Source organism: Arvicanthis niloticus, chromosome 2 (genome assembly GCF_011762505.2).
Source record: "Arvicanthis niloticus isolate mArvNil1 chromosome 2, mArvNil1.pat.X, whole genome shotgun sequence".
NCBI classification, from domain to species: domain Eukaryota; kingdom Metazoa; phylum Chordata; class Mammalia; order Rodentia; family Muridae; genus Arvicanthis; species Arvicanthis niloticus.
This window is the reverse complement of record NC_047659.1, coordinates 37,160,918-37,180,360: the sequence shown is the minus strand read 5'-3', so window position 1 is coordinate 37,180,360 and position 19,443 is coordinate 37,160,918. Positions and strand designations below refer to the sequence as shown.

Sequence of the window (19,443 nt, the reverse complement as noted above, 5' to 3'; positions counted from 1 at the left end):
CACAAAGCGATCGCCGCTTCCAGAGATTCTGTGCGTTCTCTTGAGAGCCTAGGAGGTGAGGAGTGGTGGAAAGTCAGCCCTCACCTCCAGCGGGTCCCGGGCTCGGCGGCGCCCAAGCCCCGCCCCCGGCCGCCCTTCCCCCGCGGCCTCGGCAGCCAGCCCCTCTCCCCTCTCGCTGTCGGGCGCACCCACCCCAGATGCCGCCTGGCACCGAGCGCAGCCGCCACCGCCGCCGTACTTTCCACTTGTATTGATCACTCCTAGCTGGGCTCAGCCTGCTCCCGGAGCGCAGCGCGGCCAGAGCGCCAGCCCTTGGCAGCTCAGGCACAGTCGGGCTCCCAGAGGAAACTCCTTGGGAGCGCCCTGTCCGGGGTGTCCTCTGCGCTCTGCAGTGTCTTTCTGTCTGCCTGGAAGGAGGAGGAGGAGAAGGAGGAGGAGGAAGAGCAGAAGGAGGAGGAGGAGGTGGAGGAGGAGGACGTCGTCTGGTCCCGGTTGGGAGGTGGAGCAGTGGCAGCAGCAGCCGCTGAGGCAGCCGCCGCCGCCGCCTCCGGAAAGGGAGAGGCAGGAGAGATCGGGACTTGGAAAACCCAAAGTGTCGGCGACCCTGCACGGCAGGCTTCCTTCCAGCTTCATGGGCAAAGTGTGGAAACAACAGATGTACCCTCAGTACGCCACCTATTACTACCCCCAGTATCTGCAAGCCAAGGTAAGGAGGTACGGGGAAGGGTCGCCAAAGGAGGGGACCGCGGAGGCGCACGCTGGCCCGGGCTGGGGAGGGGCGCACGGCGACCCTGCCGCCTCCGGGCGCAAGTGCTGGGGTTGCTAACTATAGCGCTGGCCTGGGCAGAGCCGGGCTGCGCGCGGGGCGGCGGCTTCCCGGGGAGCCGATCGCGGCGATCCGGTTACAGAGAGTAGCGGGGGGAGCGACTAGACAGGAAAGGACAGCCAGCCCCTTCCTGGCCAGCGATGAGGGAAGGGTCTCGCGGCCTCGCGGCGCCCCCTCGTCCAGTCCGGGGTTGGCGGCGGGCCGACGCTTGGGGCCCGAGGCAGGACCTCCTGGTGGCACGGCTTTCAGACCTCTCCAGGGCCTCGCCCTACGGGCAATAACTGTGGGGTCCCCGTGAGTGGCGCGCAGCCCCCCGCCCCGCCCCGCCCCGCAGGACTACCCTCCAGCTCCCGCGCGCGCGACGAATGTAGCCGGAGGGGGCCAGGACCGTCTCCTCCCCGCCTCGGGCCCTGTGCGCCCGCCCCTCGCCTCTGATCTTTGTGCGGTGTGGCACTTCACCTGGTTACTGATTTCCACTTTTACGCTGGTGTTTTGGGTAGAGAAGTGGCCAAAGTTCACTCCGCATTCATTGATGTCCCCTTTAATCTTCTCTGAAGCCTTTACATGGGAGGGACAATGGACAGATTTCGATGAGTAGAAAGAAGTGACTTTGTATTTACTTTTCTTTTTTTTTTTAAACTGCCTTACGTGTTTACCATAGAGTGATTTCCAGTTCTGCTCAAAAGTGGCACACTCTTGAGTAAGGACCGCCGATGACATGTAGGCAGGCAAATTGTGGCTGGCTTTCCAGAGACCCTGGGCCTATGCTAATTTTACAACAGTTTGATGTCTCCTAAGCTAATTTTAAAAATTATTAAGGTTCACGAAAAGTGCATCTTACCGTCCTGGAATCATCTGCCACAATTAGGGAAGGGAGAAGGTGACGGTGGGTACAGCAGCCTCCTTCAGCTGTTAACACCTAGCATGTCCCTCTAGATCACAAAACAATCAGGTATGGATACAGTGTTTGAACTTTCTTTAGGAGGTTGCTTGCTGGCAGATGGTCATTGCTGACCTGGTACCAAGAATTTATGCTTCAACCTTGAAAGCTTTTTCTTCCTCTCAATGTGTGTGGTCCATGTTGCCCTATCCCTACAACGTAGCTCAATGTTTGTCCATGTAAAAAGGACTTGTCAGCAGAGGCCAGAAATTTCCCAGCACCCAAAGGCCTCGTTGCTGCTCTCCTGATTCGCTACTTACCTTCGATCACCAGAGATCTGTAAGGTGCTAGCAACTGCAAGTGCACTACTGTTCATCTCTGTGTGTGTGTGTGTGTGTACACGCGCACACGCGCTTGCTCACGAGCTGTTTGTAATCAATGCACTACCTTTTAGGTGTGTTATATATTTGATGCACTCATTTAAATTATGCAGCATTTGGGTGCCTGAAGGACAAGCCTATTCAACACTTAACTCCATGAATAATAAATACACACATTCAGGTGAAGAAGGGGGGAAAAAAGGCCATGTTTCTATGAAACATTTACCTTAGTAATTTTTATGTACCATTAGTAAGTTAGAAACCAACTACATAGCATTTAATACAGCTAATGCAATGCCATTTGGCTTTTTTCCCCCCTGTAAATAATTGAAGAGAGAGACAAACGGCAAAAGCCTGCTGGAGTAATTAGGGCTGGATCCCAGGAAGCTTTAGGGCCCATTTTCTGAAAGTATGCTTCCTGCATAAAGCATTTAATATTGATTTGTGTTACAGTAAATGACAGTCTCAAAACATATTTTGCTGTTTCTCCTATGAAATTTGAAATCTTATTACTCTGAGTCCCTTTGTTTCAGGAGATAGGTGCGTCCTCACTTGACCTATATAATGCGGTGTTTTAAAAGTTTGGTAATTAAATCTAAACTCCCTATTGTAAAGGTGTCATAATTAGTTCAGAAAGGAGTGTCTCCAAAAATACAAAGAGACCAGATGCAGCTCTAGATGCCAGAGTCAGAGTCGGGGATACACCTCCCCTTTTCTCCTTCCTGTAGTCACTGGTAAGATGGTGGTAGTGTAAGTTATTGAGAAATGTGGAGACTTTATTTGACTTCTGGTTTAATAACAATCATAATTTACCTGAAGAGTTAATGAACTCATGGAGAATCTGTTGTCTACTGTGCTAATGCTTGCCTGTGTGTGTTCTGACCTTCCAGAAATAGAATACGTCACTCTCTGTAAAGTATGTTGATATGTTTGGCTAGTTCCAGCTGTTGTGAACTTCTGTTTGAAAGCTGTGCAAAAACTAAGGAGTGGTAGGTTAGTTATTTAAAAATGTATTTTAACCTGAAATTCTAAAGAAGTAGAAATGTTTTTGTTGGATCATGAAGGAATAGATAGATTTGATGTATTTCATCAGAGGACTAGGTGAATATCAATTTTAAAAAGTTCCTTAAAACAAATGTTATTACCACACTTTCAAACGTTGCCTATGTCGAATGCTTCTCGTGTTAATCGAATCAGAGGCTGTTTTGGCAAATTTATTTTAAAACACACTCCCATAAAATGCATCAATTCTTCATTTTGCAATCAAGAAAATAATATTTAGAGCCAACAACTACATCGGTGTACATCATGCTTTGACAGAAAGAAAAGGTAATAGCATCTGTGCGGAGCATCCGGTTCAGGGAGCATCCGGTTCACGTGAGGCTTCTGAGAAGAAAGCAGGCCTGGACAGGCATAAAATGTAAAGTATCCATCATGCCTCAGCCTACAGTAACACGGAAGTGGAGCACCCCATTTTATCCCATGGGGTTGGATTTGTTTTGTTTTGTTGGTTAATTTCTCAGCCAGTGTCCTGTTATTTCAGCAGGTCTACCTTATCACCTGGCAGTCAGTCTGAAGTATCCTTTGATGTAACTTTGTAAACACACTGTTCTAAAGAATATTCCAGATGTTAAAATGACTTACTGGATAGCATTAAGAGTTAAATTTGTGCTACAGGTTTTAGCTGTTCAAAAAAAAGAAAGAAAGAAAGAAAGAAAGAAAGAAAGAAAAGAGAAAAGGAAGGAAGGGAGGAAATTTTGATTAACATTTTAACTTTGTACATAATAAGATTTTTATGTACAAGTTGTCAGCCAGTGGCTATAGGAATTTCACTTCTGCACAGGCAGCTCTGGAACGAATCATAGCTAATGTACATGAGAGAGATCAGAACATACATTACTGCTGAAGCAAATATTTAAATGTTTATGAGGATTTAACAAAATTCACTCCTCTTTGGAAGAAAGAGAAATATATGTTTTCCTTAATTTATATTGCTTGCTGGATATTTTGTACCCATTGAAGGCAACATGATACATATAGTAATCTTTATTCATATATCTTTAGTGTACAGTTTTCTAAAATGTATCAAAAGCTTCTAGTTTGTGCATATGTTTTCTGTGCTAATGAAATGTTTTGTATTAAAGGGATGATTGCTGGTGAGGGAAAATAATTTTATTTTAAGATGATTTTTGTATAAATGGAGACCATAGGATATGTCTACACTCAGGCTCAAAATGTGAGAAATAAAGTAATTTTGAATTCCACTAATTAAGGCTGCAGGGACCAAACAGTTCCGACCTCAGCCTCTTTCATACACTTCACCATTTCACTGGACTTTTAAAACATTATTTATCTGTAGTCAGTATATATTATGCCAAGCAATCTGTCTGTTCTAGAAATCAAGATCATGATTCTAGGTGAAAAAGTAGCAACTGTAACTAGGAAGACGTGATGTTACAAGGACACAAGCCTTGGGTGCTTTGAGTGAGTCTTAAGATTTGCCCGCCATTACCAGGTGAGGAAAGGTCACTTAAATACATCAGCGGGAAGAAATGCAGCATTTCACACGGATGTGCTAACTTGATTTCCCTTGTAGGATATTTTGAGTGTCTAGACATGGCATGAAAGACTCAAGGTTATGGAAATGTTAAAAGTAAGGCTGTAGTATAAAGCAACATCATTGCACCCTTTCCTTCAGGTATCTTTAGAGTTTTGCAGAATGTAGATATTTACTAGCTCTGGGTTGAGAGGGAAACATTAAGCTGCTAGAAAAGACAGGGGAAGATGTGTGAGGAAGGAGCACTGATCACTACGCTAGACACTCCTCCAATATCTGGCAGTGTTGAGGTGGAACTTACATTCAAATATAGAGAATGTCCATGGAATACATTTTTGGGGCACCTTTACTAATATGTACTGTGACTGTCATTTGTCTAATGGTTTATTGAAACCCTGAAGTTACAACCTAATAATAAAGTTATTATAATAATGAAGTTATAACCTAATAGAATTTTAAGTTATAGATCTCTTAGCTAAATAGAAAATTCCTCTTTTTTTTTTCCTTTCTTTTTATTTAAGAAATAATATCCATGGAAGCAAATTATTTTTTAAAAATATATTGCATTATCCAATAAAGATCTATGAGAAAGGTCTATCTAGAACAGAGAAGTTAAGTGTTCCATAGGAATGGTGTGAATGACTAAGACTTTGTTTGTGCTCATGGGGAAGAGTGAGCCCTTACCTAGTTTGTTTTGCCCTGGGCACTCACAGTTTAACTAGGTTTGTTTTCTCTAAGCACAGTACCACAATCCCTTTAGAACCCTGTCCTCAAAGACACAAGGACTTCCCTGGTTCCAGGCCCCTGATTTCTAAAACAGTAGGTGCTGAATAAATACTGCTGGTGAACTAGTATTATTCATGCAACCAAAAAAAAAAAAAAAAAAAAAAAAAAAAAAGAAAGAAAGAAAGAAGGAAGGAAAGGAATACTGTTTTATTGAGCTTTGTATTTTCATGTACTTTTTTCCTTTAGTGAAATTTTCCAAATGATTTGTGAATTTAGTTAGAACCCTAAAAAGAATTGTATATTAATGGGTCAATGATTTACACAACCCAAAGTGTCCTTCTCTCCTTTCTCTTCTTCCCTCCCTCCCTTCCTCCTTTCCTCCCTTTCTCCCTCTCTCCCCTCTCCCCTTCTCTCCTGAGTGTGTGTCTGAGAAATATACAGTCAAGAACATGGATGCTAGCAAAAATGTCACTGTGGTACTTTAAGGAGATGCCACACAGTGAGTTGGTAAAACAGCCTACCTGGACGTCAACCATTGGGCTACTCTCTTTTACCAACCCTGCTTGAATGTTTTCTGCTTAATTTTACAGAAAATTCCTTTTGGGGGGGGGGAATTTCAGACTTGGCAAAAAACATCTGCTCATCTAGTACATAACAACTAACACACACATTGAGGCTGACAATGTTGAGAGTCATAGTTCTCACTATGTAATCCTAAACTTGGCACTTATCCATCTAGCTCTTGAATCCAGAGAATAGGGTTTTTATTTTTAATCTCATTCATTGTGATAGTTAAATAAAAACAACCAGAGAATGTATCAAGCTGTCCTGAAGGAAGAGCCTTTTTCAATGAAAGATAGCTTATTGAAACGGAAACATAGAATGACGTCAGTTACTTAAACGCAGCACCATAATATTTGGTGGAACGTCAAGGTAAATATTCAAAAGTTGAACATTGGACTCAGGGATGCTGTACAGGGTGGATTGAAGTGTTCTCGTTCCTCTGCTATCTCGTTTTAACGAATAAATAGTGGAAGCTGAACTTGGCAGGGCTTCATGAAAACATTCTTTAGGTGACAGAACTGGGAGTTGAAGCAGGTGACACACAGAAAATGGCCTCTCAGACCCACATGTGCCAGACACATGCACAGATTCCATATTGGAAGCTAAACATGCCTGAGTCCAGTAGGTTTGAGAGGGACAGTGAGAGGGGTTGTGGTAGCCATGCCAACAGCCAATGAATGTATCCAAAGTCTGATTGCCATGCCGACAACTAACTAAACATAATCCAAAATCTAATTTTTCATATTTGCTTGGTGTAGATATTCTCCTTACCATCTTTATTATTTTAATTTTTCAACCAATCCCAGGAAGGTAAGCATGTTGAAATGATGAGAAAGAAACAAAAAAAAGGGATTAAAGAGGAGAGACTGATGTTTTGACCTCTTGGTTCAGCAAATCTGGAATAGTGAGGGTTGTTGTCTCTCCTGCATTATCTTTTTAGCAAATTCTTAAATGGATGCATCTGTCATTTTAGAAGACAATGATGAAAAAGGCTTCTCTGGATAATGACTAAAGATATGGGTTCTCAAAGAGAGATTGTATGCTAATATGCAACTAACTGGCATCATAAGCATGCAAAATCGTCATCTGGTACATGATGTCCTACAGTGGCCATAATATATGTGTGTTGAAATTAGGTTACGTTTTCAGCTGGTTGCCTGTTGGTAAATTGCATGTTGCCCATTCATTGTGCTTCTGAGTGAACCCAGTGTCTATCCTCTGACAGTAGGTAGGATGTGTCAGGGAGGGGAATATCTGCTCCCTGATTCTAGCACACTGTAAGACACCAGGAAGACAGAAGAGACACAGTGTAAGGATCGTTATAATATAGCACAGCTAGACACCAGCATTCCAGCCAATGGTTTGAGTGACAGAGAAGGTACTGAGATCTATATGGGATTAAAAATTCATGTGGATTTTCGTGAGGAAAAGTAGAGTTCCATGAGAAGCTACCACTAATCTGAGGATTTTAGAAAGAAATTGGGTTTTAAATAAATGAATAGAAATTCCTTGAATTAATAATCAGCTTTATTTTATTTTGCTCCTTTGCTTTGTAAGTCTCTTGAGGGCGCTTTGAATTTTAAAAGAATTACATTTTGTTGTACTCTATGTTAACTCCGTCCCTTAAAAATTCCATACTCGATTACTTTATTTTACATTATTTTCAGTGTTCTGCTTACAAATGTGCTGTTAAGCCAACCTATTAGTGTGGTGGCAGGCTGGTAATGTAATCTTTAAATGACGACATAATGAGCGTACAGAAATGTTATTTGTATTGTTATATTTTATTTAAAGCAATGTTTATTTCTCCCAACCCATTAGCTGTGCTTATGGAAAAAGGAAGAAAACAAATTTAGGGTTCTAAATGTTTCTAACTAGATCTCTGCCTGTATCGTAGGCACTGGTGCTATCCCGTGTAAGCCAGCATGGTTGAGAGATTGCTTTCAAAAGTATTCCTGGTCTTTTGTGAACAGCCATTTTACGGGGTCATTTTCTGACTTTATTTTAGATAAGCTGTTATTCACCTCTGTAAATAGATCCAAGTGCTGTAGGAGTCGTATGGTTTTCTGCTTGACTCTGTATGGGATCCAGGACCCATCCTTCCACTGGTTGCTCCCTGGACATGTGTTACCCAGTTGGAGCTCCTGGGTCCTAGACAAAGGGTTTTCCGAGAAACGTTTTTACGCAACAAAATGAGACCATTTCATAGATGCCTGCCCTAAGTCATTTCACTGGTCTTGAGGGACTAGTTTCCAAGCTCTGAAAGCGTGGACTTATTTTACAAAACCCCAGTTCTATTTCCTCCGAGTTGGAAAGTTGACTCTTCAGAATGGCACACACGGGTAGGTGCCTTCACTGAACAACTATGTCTTTAACCTGAGATTCCTGGCAGGGGGAAATATAAATATTACCCAAAATGATTTTCCTGTCATACGCTTACATCTATGTTAGCCTCGGCATTACACCATTTCCCCTGCTAGGTGTTTTTGTCAACAATAATGGTTTTGACTTGACAACAGAAGTAAATTTGTGCAGGGGATTCTCTGGTAAGCTTCCGCTTAGATCACAAGAAATATTTTCATAGTTTGTATTACAGTGTGTCAGGTAAAGTGGTTACGTAAAAAAAGTAAACTTTACTAGAAATTTGTAATATCATCAAGGCTGCTCTTCTCAATGGTGTTTTGGACTTGTCATCAAGCCAAAATGAAGAAATTTATAAAAATAAAGATTTGCCAGAAAAAAAATATTTCAAGTTATTAACTGAAATTACTCTGAAACCCCTCTTGACCTTCTATACAACACAGTTCTGATTAATTCTCTTGTTTTAAACATGCAAGTCTTCTTTTAAAAAGAAATAAGTCCACATGACATTTGCATACTATAGGGTTTTTTTTTTCTTCTTTTTTAAATAGAAAAAAATCGACTCCTGCAGAATTGACGGATATTTTCCTCATCCTCTGTGCGATTCGTTTGGTGATTAGTCATGCCTTAATTTTAAAGTGAGTTGGATATGTGCATGAGTGAGTGAGTGACTGAGTACATGCATGTGTGTGTGTGTCTGAATGTGTGTGTGTGTATATGTGTGTATGCATGTGGTATGTGTGTGTGTGGTGTATGTGTATATGAGTGTGTGTTTATGTGTGTGTATGTGTGTGTGTGAATGTGTGTGCATGTGTGTATGCATGTGGTGTATGTATGTACACCACATGTACACACATGTGTGTACATGTGTGTATGCATGTGTATGTATGTGTAAGTGTGTGTGTATGTATGTGTGTGTATGTATGTGTGTGTGTATGTATGTGTGTGTGTATATGTATGTGTGTATCTGTATGTGGTGTATGAGTGTGTGTGGTGAATGTGTTTAAGTGTGTATGTTTATGTGTGTGTGTGTGTGTTAGAAAGTCACTTCAAGGTCTATACCACTTCCATCACAGACTCCAACCACCCCCTAGGGGATGCTTCGTGGAAAACAGGATGAGTGTTAAGAGTTGGAATTCCTGGAGCTCATCTTGGCCTTCTTCAGTGCGGATGACTTGGTTTACAGTTCTGAAATAAGGCTTTAAGTTTTTAGAACTGAGGAATGGGCTTCTAGGACCTGAGCCATGTGGCTCAGGATATCAGATGAGTCAAAGCAAAGCAGCTGTTGACTCTGGAGCCTCAAGCTGTGGCCAACCTCCTGGGGCCCTCCTCACTCATTGGCTCTCCACTCTCTACTTTTATTGTTCTACACTAATCTAGATAATCTCTGGTTTGCTAACTTCTTCCCAATTAAACAAAAAAAAAGCAGCCCCAAGTGGTGGTACCAATAGTACTTTTCATCTCCAGCTCATACTGGTTCTTTCTGTAAAGCCTCTGTTTCATCTTTTGGTGACCATAGGCCCAAGCCAAGCAAAGCTGGCCTGGCTGGTAACAGGGAAACACAAACACCAAGTCCCCAACCATCTAGTTTCTCTAGTTTCATGGATAGTTTTGTTTTTATCTGGGTCCATGCTGGGCTCAGAACTTCCAGGGAACCCTGCACCTTCTTGAGACAGTATGTATTTCTACTTATGTATTATAAGTTTTTAACCTAGACTCACCCTGTGGAGCACAGATTAAGAATCTGACCCTGTGGCTGGGGAAATGACTCTGTGTTTAAGAGCACTGATTGCTCTTCCAGAGATTCTGAGTTCAAATCCTAGCAACCATATGGTGGCTTGCAGCTATCTGTAATGGGTGACATATGGTGCCCTCTCTGGTGTGTCTGAAGTTGAGGCACTCATACACATAAAATATAAACCTTTAGAAAAAAACAAAAAAGTATCTAACCCTGAAAGGAGAAAAAAGAACAAACTAGCCTATGCTTAAGATGATCCCTTGGGATTCTGTTTGTGGACTGTGGCGTCACCAACATCTAGTGTGAAGAGCTGGACAAACCAGTGTTCTTCAGGTTGGGGAAGGTAAGAGGACATAGCCATAGAGGCTTTTACAAATTCGAGGGTGAGGGTGTAATCCTGCCTCTCCCCACCCCCATCCTCAGCTTTTCTTCCTACACTAAGAGTTGAGCCACTCCCACTTGCTCTGGCTAGATCATGGACCAAGTGTGTCCCACTTATTTTGACTAAAAAACGTCTTTATTACCTTTTAATGCTACAGATCATGACTAAGAAATTGCTAACTATAGTTGTCCATTTGAGTTGGCATTTTCTTCTGATTTTTTTACTCAATTTTATGTGGAAATATAAAATACAGTTTTATTTGTTAATGCATAAGCATTATAGAAGCATTAGATGTGAGGTCATAATTTGGAAAAGACACATAATTAGCATATTCGAACCTATTTTGAGGACAAATATGTGTTCTTGGTGAGATTATAACTTAAGTATGCACAGTCAAAAGACAGGTGCTTACAGTTTTTCCTTGATCCACAGTAAACTGTAAAGTCACGTGCAACCTTTTCTATTTCTTAACTATTTCAATACTTACTTAACCAATAATAGCAAGAGAATTCTGCCTATTTTAAATATGTTCCTTACTTAGTAGCCATTCCCCAGATTTAAACTTTAAAAGCAGAAATCTTAAACATGGATTTGGTTTTTTTTATTGTTTTTGAGAAGGAGATTATTTTTAACAGACACAAAAAGGGGGTGTTCGAGATGATGTTGGACAACACTTAATCCTCTTCTGTGTCTCTCACAGATGCAGATGCATTGTCTCAGCAGCACTGGGTGTTCCAAAGCCTGTGAGGCTGCAGAATTTGATTTGACCGGGGCTGAGGGTCTCATGGAGATCAGTTCGCTGTGATAGTGATCTGTGTCTGGGCCCTAATGAACATCTGCTTTCCAGGGCTCTGCCACAGCGCCTCTCTTTGTTCCCTGTTTCTTTGCTTCTTTTATATGAATCTTGTTAAACCCAGCAAATGGGGGTCGTTTTGTTTGTTTTTCAATATGCAAATGCCCCTGTCTCTCCCTTTATGGGGGAAAATAAAGCCACATATTTAAAGAAAATGTATCAATTAATACACAGATATTGAACAGCAGACCACAGAATAGCAAGAGCTACAGCTCTTTCCCACAACTCGGACACATTATATAAAAATCATCTAGTTGAGATCACATACATGGAATTACCTAGCCAATTGAATTAAGGTGGACTATAACACCTATGGTGCAGGCATTGTGTTGTACCCTGAAAAGTATGAGTATGTAGTGAAGACATGATTGTACCATATGCAACACAGTGCGGTTACATATTTAGTTAGTTAAAGGTTTGCATTCAGGTAGAATATATTCCAGTACAGTTATACACACACACACACACACACACACACACACACACACACACACACACATATATATATATATATATTAAAGGATAAGTTTATATAGTCACAGGCCAGATGCCTAAGTGACAAAATAACATTTCCAGCTCCCCCAAACAGCCTCATCATACTGACCGCTCATAGCCATTCTGGCTTTGAAAATTATTCTTACCTTTACATACGTCCTAAAAATCGACCATGTATCTCCTCTTGTGTTCGTCCTTTCTAGTTCCTCACTGTTTCGGTTTGAGTCTTCAGTGTTATTGTACGTGAGGTGTTTTTAAGATCCTGTGATAGTAGTCTATCACAGATTGTACTGTGTTCATCTATCCTATTATTCATGGGTGTTTGGATTATTTCAGTTTGGGGCTATTTTGCATCAAATTGCTATAATTATTGTTGTTCATATCATGCCTTCAATGCATTACCCCTAATAGTGGAATTACAGGTTGTGGGGATATGTGTGTGCTCTGCTTTGGTAGATATTAACAGATTCCTCTTCTGCCAACAGAGCGCAAGATGGCTGACTGCTCTGGGTCTTTACTGACACTTGATACTGTCGGTCCTTTTTACTCTATCCTGCTGGATAATAGTCCTCCCTTCTTTACTCCTCCTCCTTTTCTTTTCTCCTCTTCTTCTTCTTCCTCCTCCTCCTCTTCTGCTGCTATTAAGATGAAGATCTTGTCTTCCTCCTCACCTAGGATCCTCATGTCTAAGATGGTCTTGAGCTCCTGGGTTCACGCATGTGTCACCTTGTCTAGCTTTTCATAGAACTCAGTGTTCAGTTGGTGTCCTCTTGTAAACTCTGCTTCAGGATTTTCCATTCACTTTTTTAAAATAGCAGTTTTATTGGGCTGTGATACCCATAGCATATGCCTACTTTTCACTACCTTTGGATCACCTTGTGGGGTTTTTAATATGTTCTGGCAGCCATCCTTCATCAAGCATGTATGGGGTGTCCCCTAATTTTCGGTTTTTCCATTCTGTCTGTCTGACATCTTTTAATAAGTGCAGTTTCTCGTTTTAATGATGTTTTATTTGTGAGTCTTTTCTGACCATTGCCTTTGGTGTCTTTTAAGGGAATCTCTGCTGCTTTGAGGTCACGGGGTTCGTTTCCTGCTTCCTACTTTAGAAGTGCTTTGTTCCCCACATCCAGGTCTGCAATCCATTTCTAATTAGTTTCTGTGTATCATATGTATAAGCTCAAGATTTTTCCCATCTGGGTGCATAATGAACCGGCACCATTTGTTGAAAAGACGTTTTCCCTTTGTGAATTTCCGTGTTGCTTTTTAAGTCAAGTGACCGCATTGGTGTGTGGGGTTTTCGTCTGGATTCTTACTTGGTTCCACATTTAGTCTTGTGCCCAAAAATCATTGTCTCAATTACTGTAGCAATACAGTGCGTGTATACATTGTAACGCTGAGCCATTCCAGGTCTTCTACATTTCCTTCCAGATTTCAGGATCACTTTGTCAGTTCTCGTCCAAAGAGAAATATACTAGAATTTTAAAAAGTAAAATGATATGAAATCTATCAGGGAAAAATGGAAGAACCATTAAACATTGCTGAGTCTTCCAAACTGTAGGTGTGATATATTTTCACTTGAGGTCACTGCCTGGAGCGATTAATAAGAACAACAGAAGGCTAGTTCTAAATGTTTTGTTGACTAACTGTATGGTCTGATTTCTTTAAAATGTATAGTATGGTAGTTGTTGATAGAAACTGTGACAAAAGCACTTACTTTGAAGAACGAGTGAATAATTTTTATCGTCAGAGTCTAAATTAAATTTGAAAAGCAGCTTGCTATGGACACTTACCCTTTGAGAACAAAGGACATCTTTCTGGATTGTTCATTTATTCCATCCAAAATGCATTCTTCACCTTTCTGCTCTGTTTTCTCTTAGGGGCTTTGTTTGGTCTTGTCCTGAAAGTACTGTGATGCCTTATGTACATATGTGTGTGTGTGTGTGTGTGTATGTATGTATGTATGTATGTATGTATGTATGTATATTATGTGTATGCATGTACATAGCAATAAATTTGATTCAATGACTTTGGTTTGGCAAATTTTCTGACATCTCTTAAGATTTTTTAAAATATGCATCTGATATTGTAAAACCAAAGGCTGGGATTTCTTAATTCAATAGTAACTTCTGAACAAGACATCATGCTGTTCTTTGGGCTTCCCTTTCCTTCAAAACTTTTCTTAGATGTTCCAAAAATTTACATATATGTTTTTCTTGCCTTGTAAAATTTTAAGCTTTGATTATTGCTGTCTTCAATCAGCCAAAACCAACTATGGAGAACCTTCAAAGCTTATTAGTTCTGGCTATGTTGGCCTAAGTTGAGTGGGTGGTTAAATAGATGATTTCTGAAGTTCCTTTCAACTCTAAAATTTATGATTCTGGGAATTTATAACATCCAAGAACCACAGAATGCTAGACTTGGAAGGAACTTGAAGATCATTTGGTCCAAGCCCTCCTTTACAGATTTGAATGGCTATCCAGGGTGGAGAGACTAGAGGGGAAATGGGTAAGGATGGCAGGAGAGCCAGAGTAGGGGGCTGGGTCTCATTTCACATGACTGTCCAGCATCTTGGCCATGAAGGAAAAAGGGAGACCTCACATGAGCCACAGGAGTCACCCCAGGAAACCAATCACAAGGCTGGATGGTACAAGTATCACCAGCTGGTAACAACAGGAATTAGCAGTTCCCATGATCTGAGGTCATCCTGCAGGGAAGGCTGGCTGGACTGCCCCACTTCCTTCTACCAGTAGAAGGTTACAGTAGGCTGCTTCTCCTGATTTACCAGAGCCAGGCTCTGCACTAGATCTGATTCTCTCTCTGGTTTCAGAGTAGCTGAGCAGCCTATAGGAGGACCTCCTCGTCCTCTGTGGGTTCCGGATTATCTGTGTCCTTGTTCTGTTTCTGGGTCCTTTTACCATATTCCTGAGGGGCTTTGTTTTTATCCTAGCAGAGGTAGACTCCAAAGTGTTTTAATCTGTCCCTCGCTGTCACTTTTTATATTGACTTTAGAGTCAATATAAAAGCTGAGATATATTAAGTAGACAGGCGGAGATGCTGGTTCTATACTCACCAAAAGATCCAACCAAGGTCTCCTTAGTTCATGTCCATACACCCAAGATTGTTACAGGCCACCAGTACTCAGGCAGAAAGTATAATTTGAAGTTGCACAATCAAGAGGCCTAATGACTAAAGATTAATTAGATATTAAGAAAATTAGGAAATTATTTTGAAATAATTGAAGTCCGTTGGAAAAGAAGAGTTTATGATATTTGACTGACAGCCTCCCAAGATTACATAATGGAGTTAATTGTGACAACTTTCATTCACTTATTTTTCACTGTTTTGAGCATCTTCTGCCTCAAACCTTTTTTTTTTTACCCTTAAAGTGTGTGCAGCAGTAGCTGGCAAACTCTAGAAGCTACGGGAACTGTCAGAGACAGCTGTTGGGCAATTTCAAATCCCGTTATCTATAATAGAACCAAGCTGTGCAAACCACTGTTATTTGACACATATCATGGGCAGAGAGACTGCAGTGTTTAAAGGATATGGAGAGTCATACCCATGTAGACAGCTGAGGGAACCTTTTATTATGAAGTAACAGACTGCTCGGACTGAAGATCTTAGTTTAAATAGAGGAAATTGTGTTAACGCGTTGAATCAAAAGATTTTGTTGTTAATTACATTCATGTATATTGTTCTGAGTAAATTGTTCCGAATCTTTCCCAGACACAGCAGAATCCTTGTATTCAGACCTCTTTATTTAAACTTTATTTGTGAAACATGAGTATGCTTACTGCCTTAGAAGTGGGGTACATTGTTCCTCTGTGTCAGGAATGCACATAATCAATAAGGGAATTAAAGTCTGAAAGAAAAATGGAAGTTCAGATCAATAGATAGGGCATTCATTTCAATGAATGTTTTTATGAGATTTACTTTTGGTTTATGTATATTGGGTTTTGCCTGTATGCATATCTGCCCCCCCCCCAGTACATTCCATATCCACAGAGGCCAGAAGAGGGCGTAAGAGTCATCTGGAGCCAGAGTTATAAATGGTAGTAAGCCACCCCCTGGATGCTGGGAATCAAATGCAGGTCCTATGTAGGCGTGACCATGCTCTTAGCAAAGGAGCCTTCTCTCCAGCTCCTGCCTTGAATTGCAAGATACTCCTTTCTCAACCAAACCAACTTGCTAACTTACAAGTTTTAGTACTTTAATCTCACTTTCTTGATGTGTTCTGAAGCAAAGTTTACTCACTTCTTGAGAATCCATAGACATACTACCTAAATAGTTTTCTGTTGGGGCCTAAACACTCTTCAGCAGAGTGGAACCTCGTTCTTATCAAATATAAAAATGTAAGGCACATAGAGTTTGTTAATTGGATTGTTTTACTTTTACTTAAGTGGCACTTCATTCAGACCATTTGTATAATAAATTTATTTATATTTGATCTTAGGAAAAGATTTACAAATAAAACATTATGGAGGTATACATATATTTGGTAGGTTTAGTATAGCTATACTATAGTATACATTAAATATACTATATAGTATACATTTAAGATTTTTTTTTAATGTAACAGGGTCTTATTAGGCAGCTGATGTTAGTCTTGATCTTATGATCATCCCTAGTGCGGGGTTATAGGTGTACAACTGATGCCCAGCAAGAATGTGAGATTTTGAAAGATAAGAAATACTGGTTTTCACCTAGTATAATGTTTTGGAACTTAAACTTTATTGGATTGAATCCATGTCTTTTATTTACTTCAGAGAAACGGGAGGGACTCACCAATCTCTTCAGGGACAAAATGCATCCACTTCAAGTGCACACCTGATTAGACTGACAGGAGCTGGAATCTAAATTACCTTAGCAGTGTAACCAGTGTGGAGTTTCCCCAGTAGATTTAATCCTGTGTCCCCACAAAGGTGATCACGACTGCTAAAGCTCCTTTGTTAGTATCATATAGGAGTACAAGAGCAAGATGTCAATGACTATTCTAAAGTAAATGCATTTGGTGCGTGGGGCACAGTAGTGTGTGTCTGCATTCCAGTTTCTTAGGAGACCAAGCAAGGAGGCTCATCTCACCTCAGGAATCCAAGACCCTGGTGGACAGTATTGCAAGAATACCTCTCAAGCAACACCACCACCAACAAAAACAAACCAAGTCCACTTGTCCCTTGGCTTCCACGGGGAAGAGGTTCCAGACACCTCTCCCCAACAAATACTCACATCTGCAGCTGCTTGTTGCTCAAATGGAACACATTGTATTTGCATATGATCTAAACATTTCTTTTCTGTATTATTTGAATCATCCCTGACTACTTATAATACCTAGTACAATGTGGATGATGTATTTGTCATTGTTACACCATATTGATTTTGAATTTTTATTTTCTATTATATGGCTATGCTGGTTTTATCGCCCAAATATTTTTCAGTTATGGTTGTTTGAATCTGAGGATGTTGGACCCTCTGTGACAACTGTGTGGCTTTTGAATATAGAAATAGAAGAGCATTAAAATGAAAATGTTTAGTAGAATTCTCTTAAACAACATAGATGAGGCATTACTATTTGAAATTTTAAACCATCATTTTAAAAATAAAAAAGAATAAGGGGCTACATTTCTAACATCCGTTTTTAGGATCAGCTATAGGTTGTTACGCTAGATCCTTGCCTGACAAGAAGCCAGAAAAGAAAATTCAATTTCTTTATTACTACTTTTCTTTGTGGCTAGTTTTGTTTCCTTTCCTTAGCAATTCTACTTATTACCTTCTTGGACATCTATCACTACTTAGGAATATAAAGATATATTTAGTGGAGACCTACTACGCACAAAGCAGCTGATAGGCAAGCCACTCTCAAGAAAGGATAACTTTGTAAGAAAATTAACTGTTGGTAGAGCTGTGTCTTTCCTCCCACATTAAATGCGTAAAACCACCAAACAATTGTTGGCAGTAAGTATTTGGAAATAACATTATAAAATGACATTGGGGACTTCCTATGTAATTACTCATACAGCCCGTGCAGCTCTGTCTACCAGAGCTTCACAGGGATGAGAACATTCTGTGTCTATCACTGATCTCTGGAGAAGCATTTAAAGTTGGACTAGTATGACCCGGGGACTGCGTTTTAAGTTTTAATCACCTGCTGCTCTTGTGTGGGACAGATGTGGCTAGAGTAAACTCGCACAAACCAGCACTCCCTGGCTTACTTTTTGGAGTGTCCATTTTGAAATAAGAAGGTGAACCTTGCAATTCCAGGTTTTTAAATCATTGAGAACCCTAAAGGTGCTGGTGACTAATATGCAAAGGGGAAAGAAAGCAAAACCAGCAAAGATTAGAACGATCCCAATCAGTTTGCTAAATTAACCTGTAGGCCAAATGTATGAGAACCCTTTCACGTCTGTAGTACATACGTAATAAAGGTAGGTGTATTTATTCATGCTGAATTGTCACTAGGCCACTGTACTCAAACTTCCCACCATTTGAAGGGCTACTTCAGTGAAAAAGAACAGCACTTAGGTTGCAAAAGCACACTTCCGTAATGTAGTTGATCTGGACATTTGCCCCTTCCCACACTGGTTCCTCTTCAATGTAGGCAGCTGGTGGCTCACACACAATGAAGAGCTATATACACAAGTAGAAGAAAACATGCAGTTATGTTATAGAATATAAAGATGTAAAATGGTAATGCTGTATTTACCTTCTCTTTAAGATTTTTGACATTTATTAATCTTAGTTCTCTGCTGTTGGTCCATTTTCTTTGGCGTAATGATATGTTGTGGAGATCATCTTCGAGATCTTGTCTTTGAATCTGATGTGAATGTTCTGCTTGCCCTTCTGAGAACATTGAACCTTCTCTTTTAAAGCATTCAGAAGTCTGGGGGGAAAATGACCAAAGCTTATGGTTGTTACATAAAGAGAAACATGTCACACTGTAAATATGAAATAGCATCTGTATTGCAAATGAAAACTATTTTGTGCCCTTGAAGTCCACTGACATTTCCTGACTGCTCCTCTTCTGTATGAGCCTGCCTCCTGCCTAACTCTTCCAACCATGCTTTCATTGGCCTGTCTTTAATAGACTGAAGGATTAGATCTGAGACTTCTGCTGTTTAGAAGGATTATGTTCTGGGCTGGAGAGATGCCTCAGAGGATGAAGGTTTTGCATTCACCTAAGTAGGATGCCTAGGACCTCGATAGAAGGAGAAACAACTCTTGTAAGTTGTGTTCTGCCTTCTAAACAAACACTCGACAAAAGTATTTCACATGCACATTACACACACACACACACACACTCACTCACTCATGCACACACTCACCCACACACACGCAGAATGAGCAAAGCAAATCAATTTCTAATTTTTATCATGACTTATAATTACAAATGTCTATTGCTACACATAAGAATTTTGGTTTTTATTGTGTGAAGCTAACACAAAATTTATTATGCCTTTTCATCCTTAAGGTGAACATAAAAGGTAAGGTGATGGTTTTGGTTTCATGGGATTTTTTTTCCTCTTGCAAAAAGAGCATCACTGAAATTTTTCCAAGTCCCCATTCATCTCTGTGTGGAGACACTGCTAAAATTCCACCAAGTGACATTTGCAATGGTCTCACACAGCACACAGAGAAGTCTCCCCCAAAATAACATTTAACATAAGATGACACTGTAAGTAAGAAG

General features: G+C 40.6%; 1 protein-coding gene across 2 annotated transcripts in view; it reads left to right on the top strand.

The window, feature by feature from the left end:
- The first annotated feature begins 313 nt into the window (after positions 1 to 313).
- Positions 314 to 19,443, top strand: part of Rbms1 (RNA binding motif single stranded interacting protein 1) — a 205,330-nt gene continuing 186,200 nt past the window's right edge. The window contains exon 1 of one of the 2 annotated variants that reach the window (XM_034494257.2): positions 314 to 706. In XM_034494257.2, coding sequence (XP_034350148.1) covers positions 632 to 706 — 75 coding nt within the window. In that variant the 5' untranslated portion in view covers positions 314 to 631. The remainder of the gene's footprint in view (positions 707 to 19,443) is intronic. The other variant, XM_034494260.2, reaches the window with a different exon arrangement.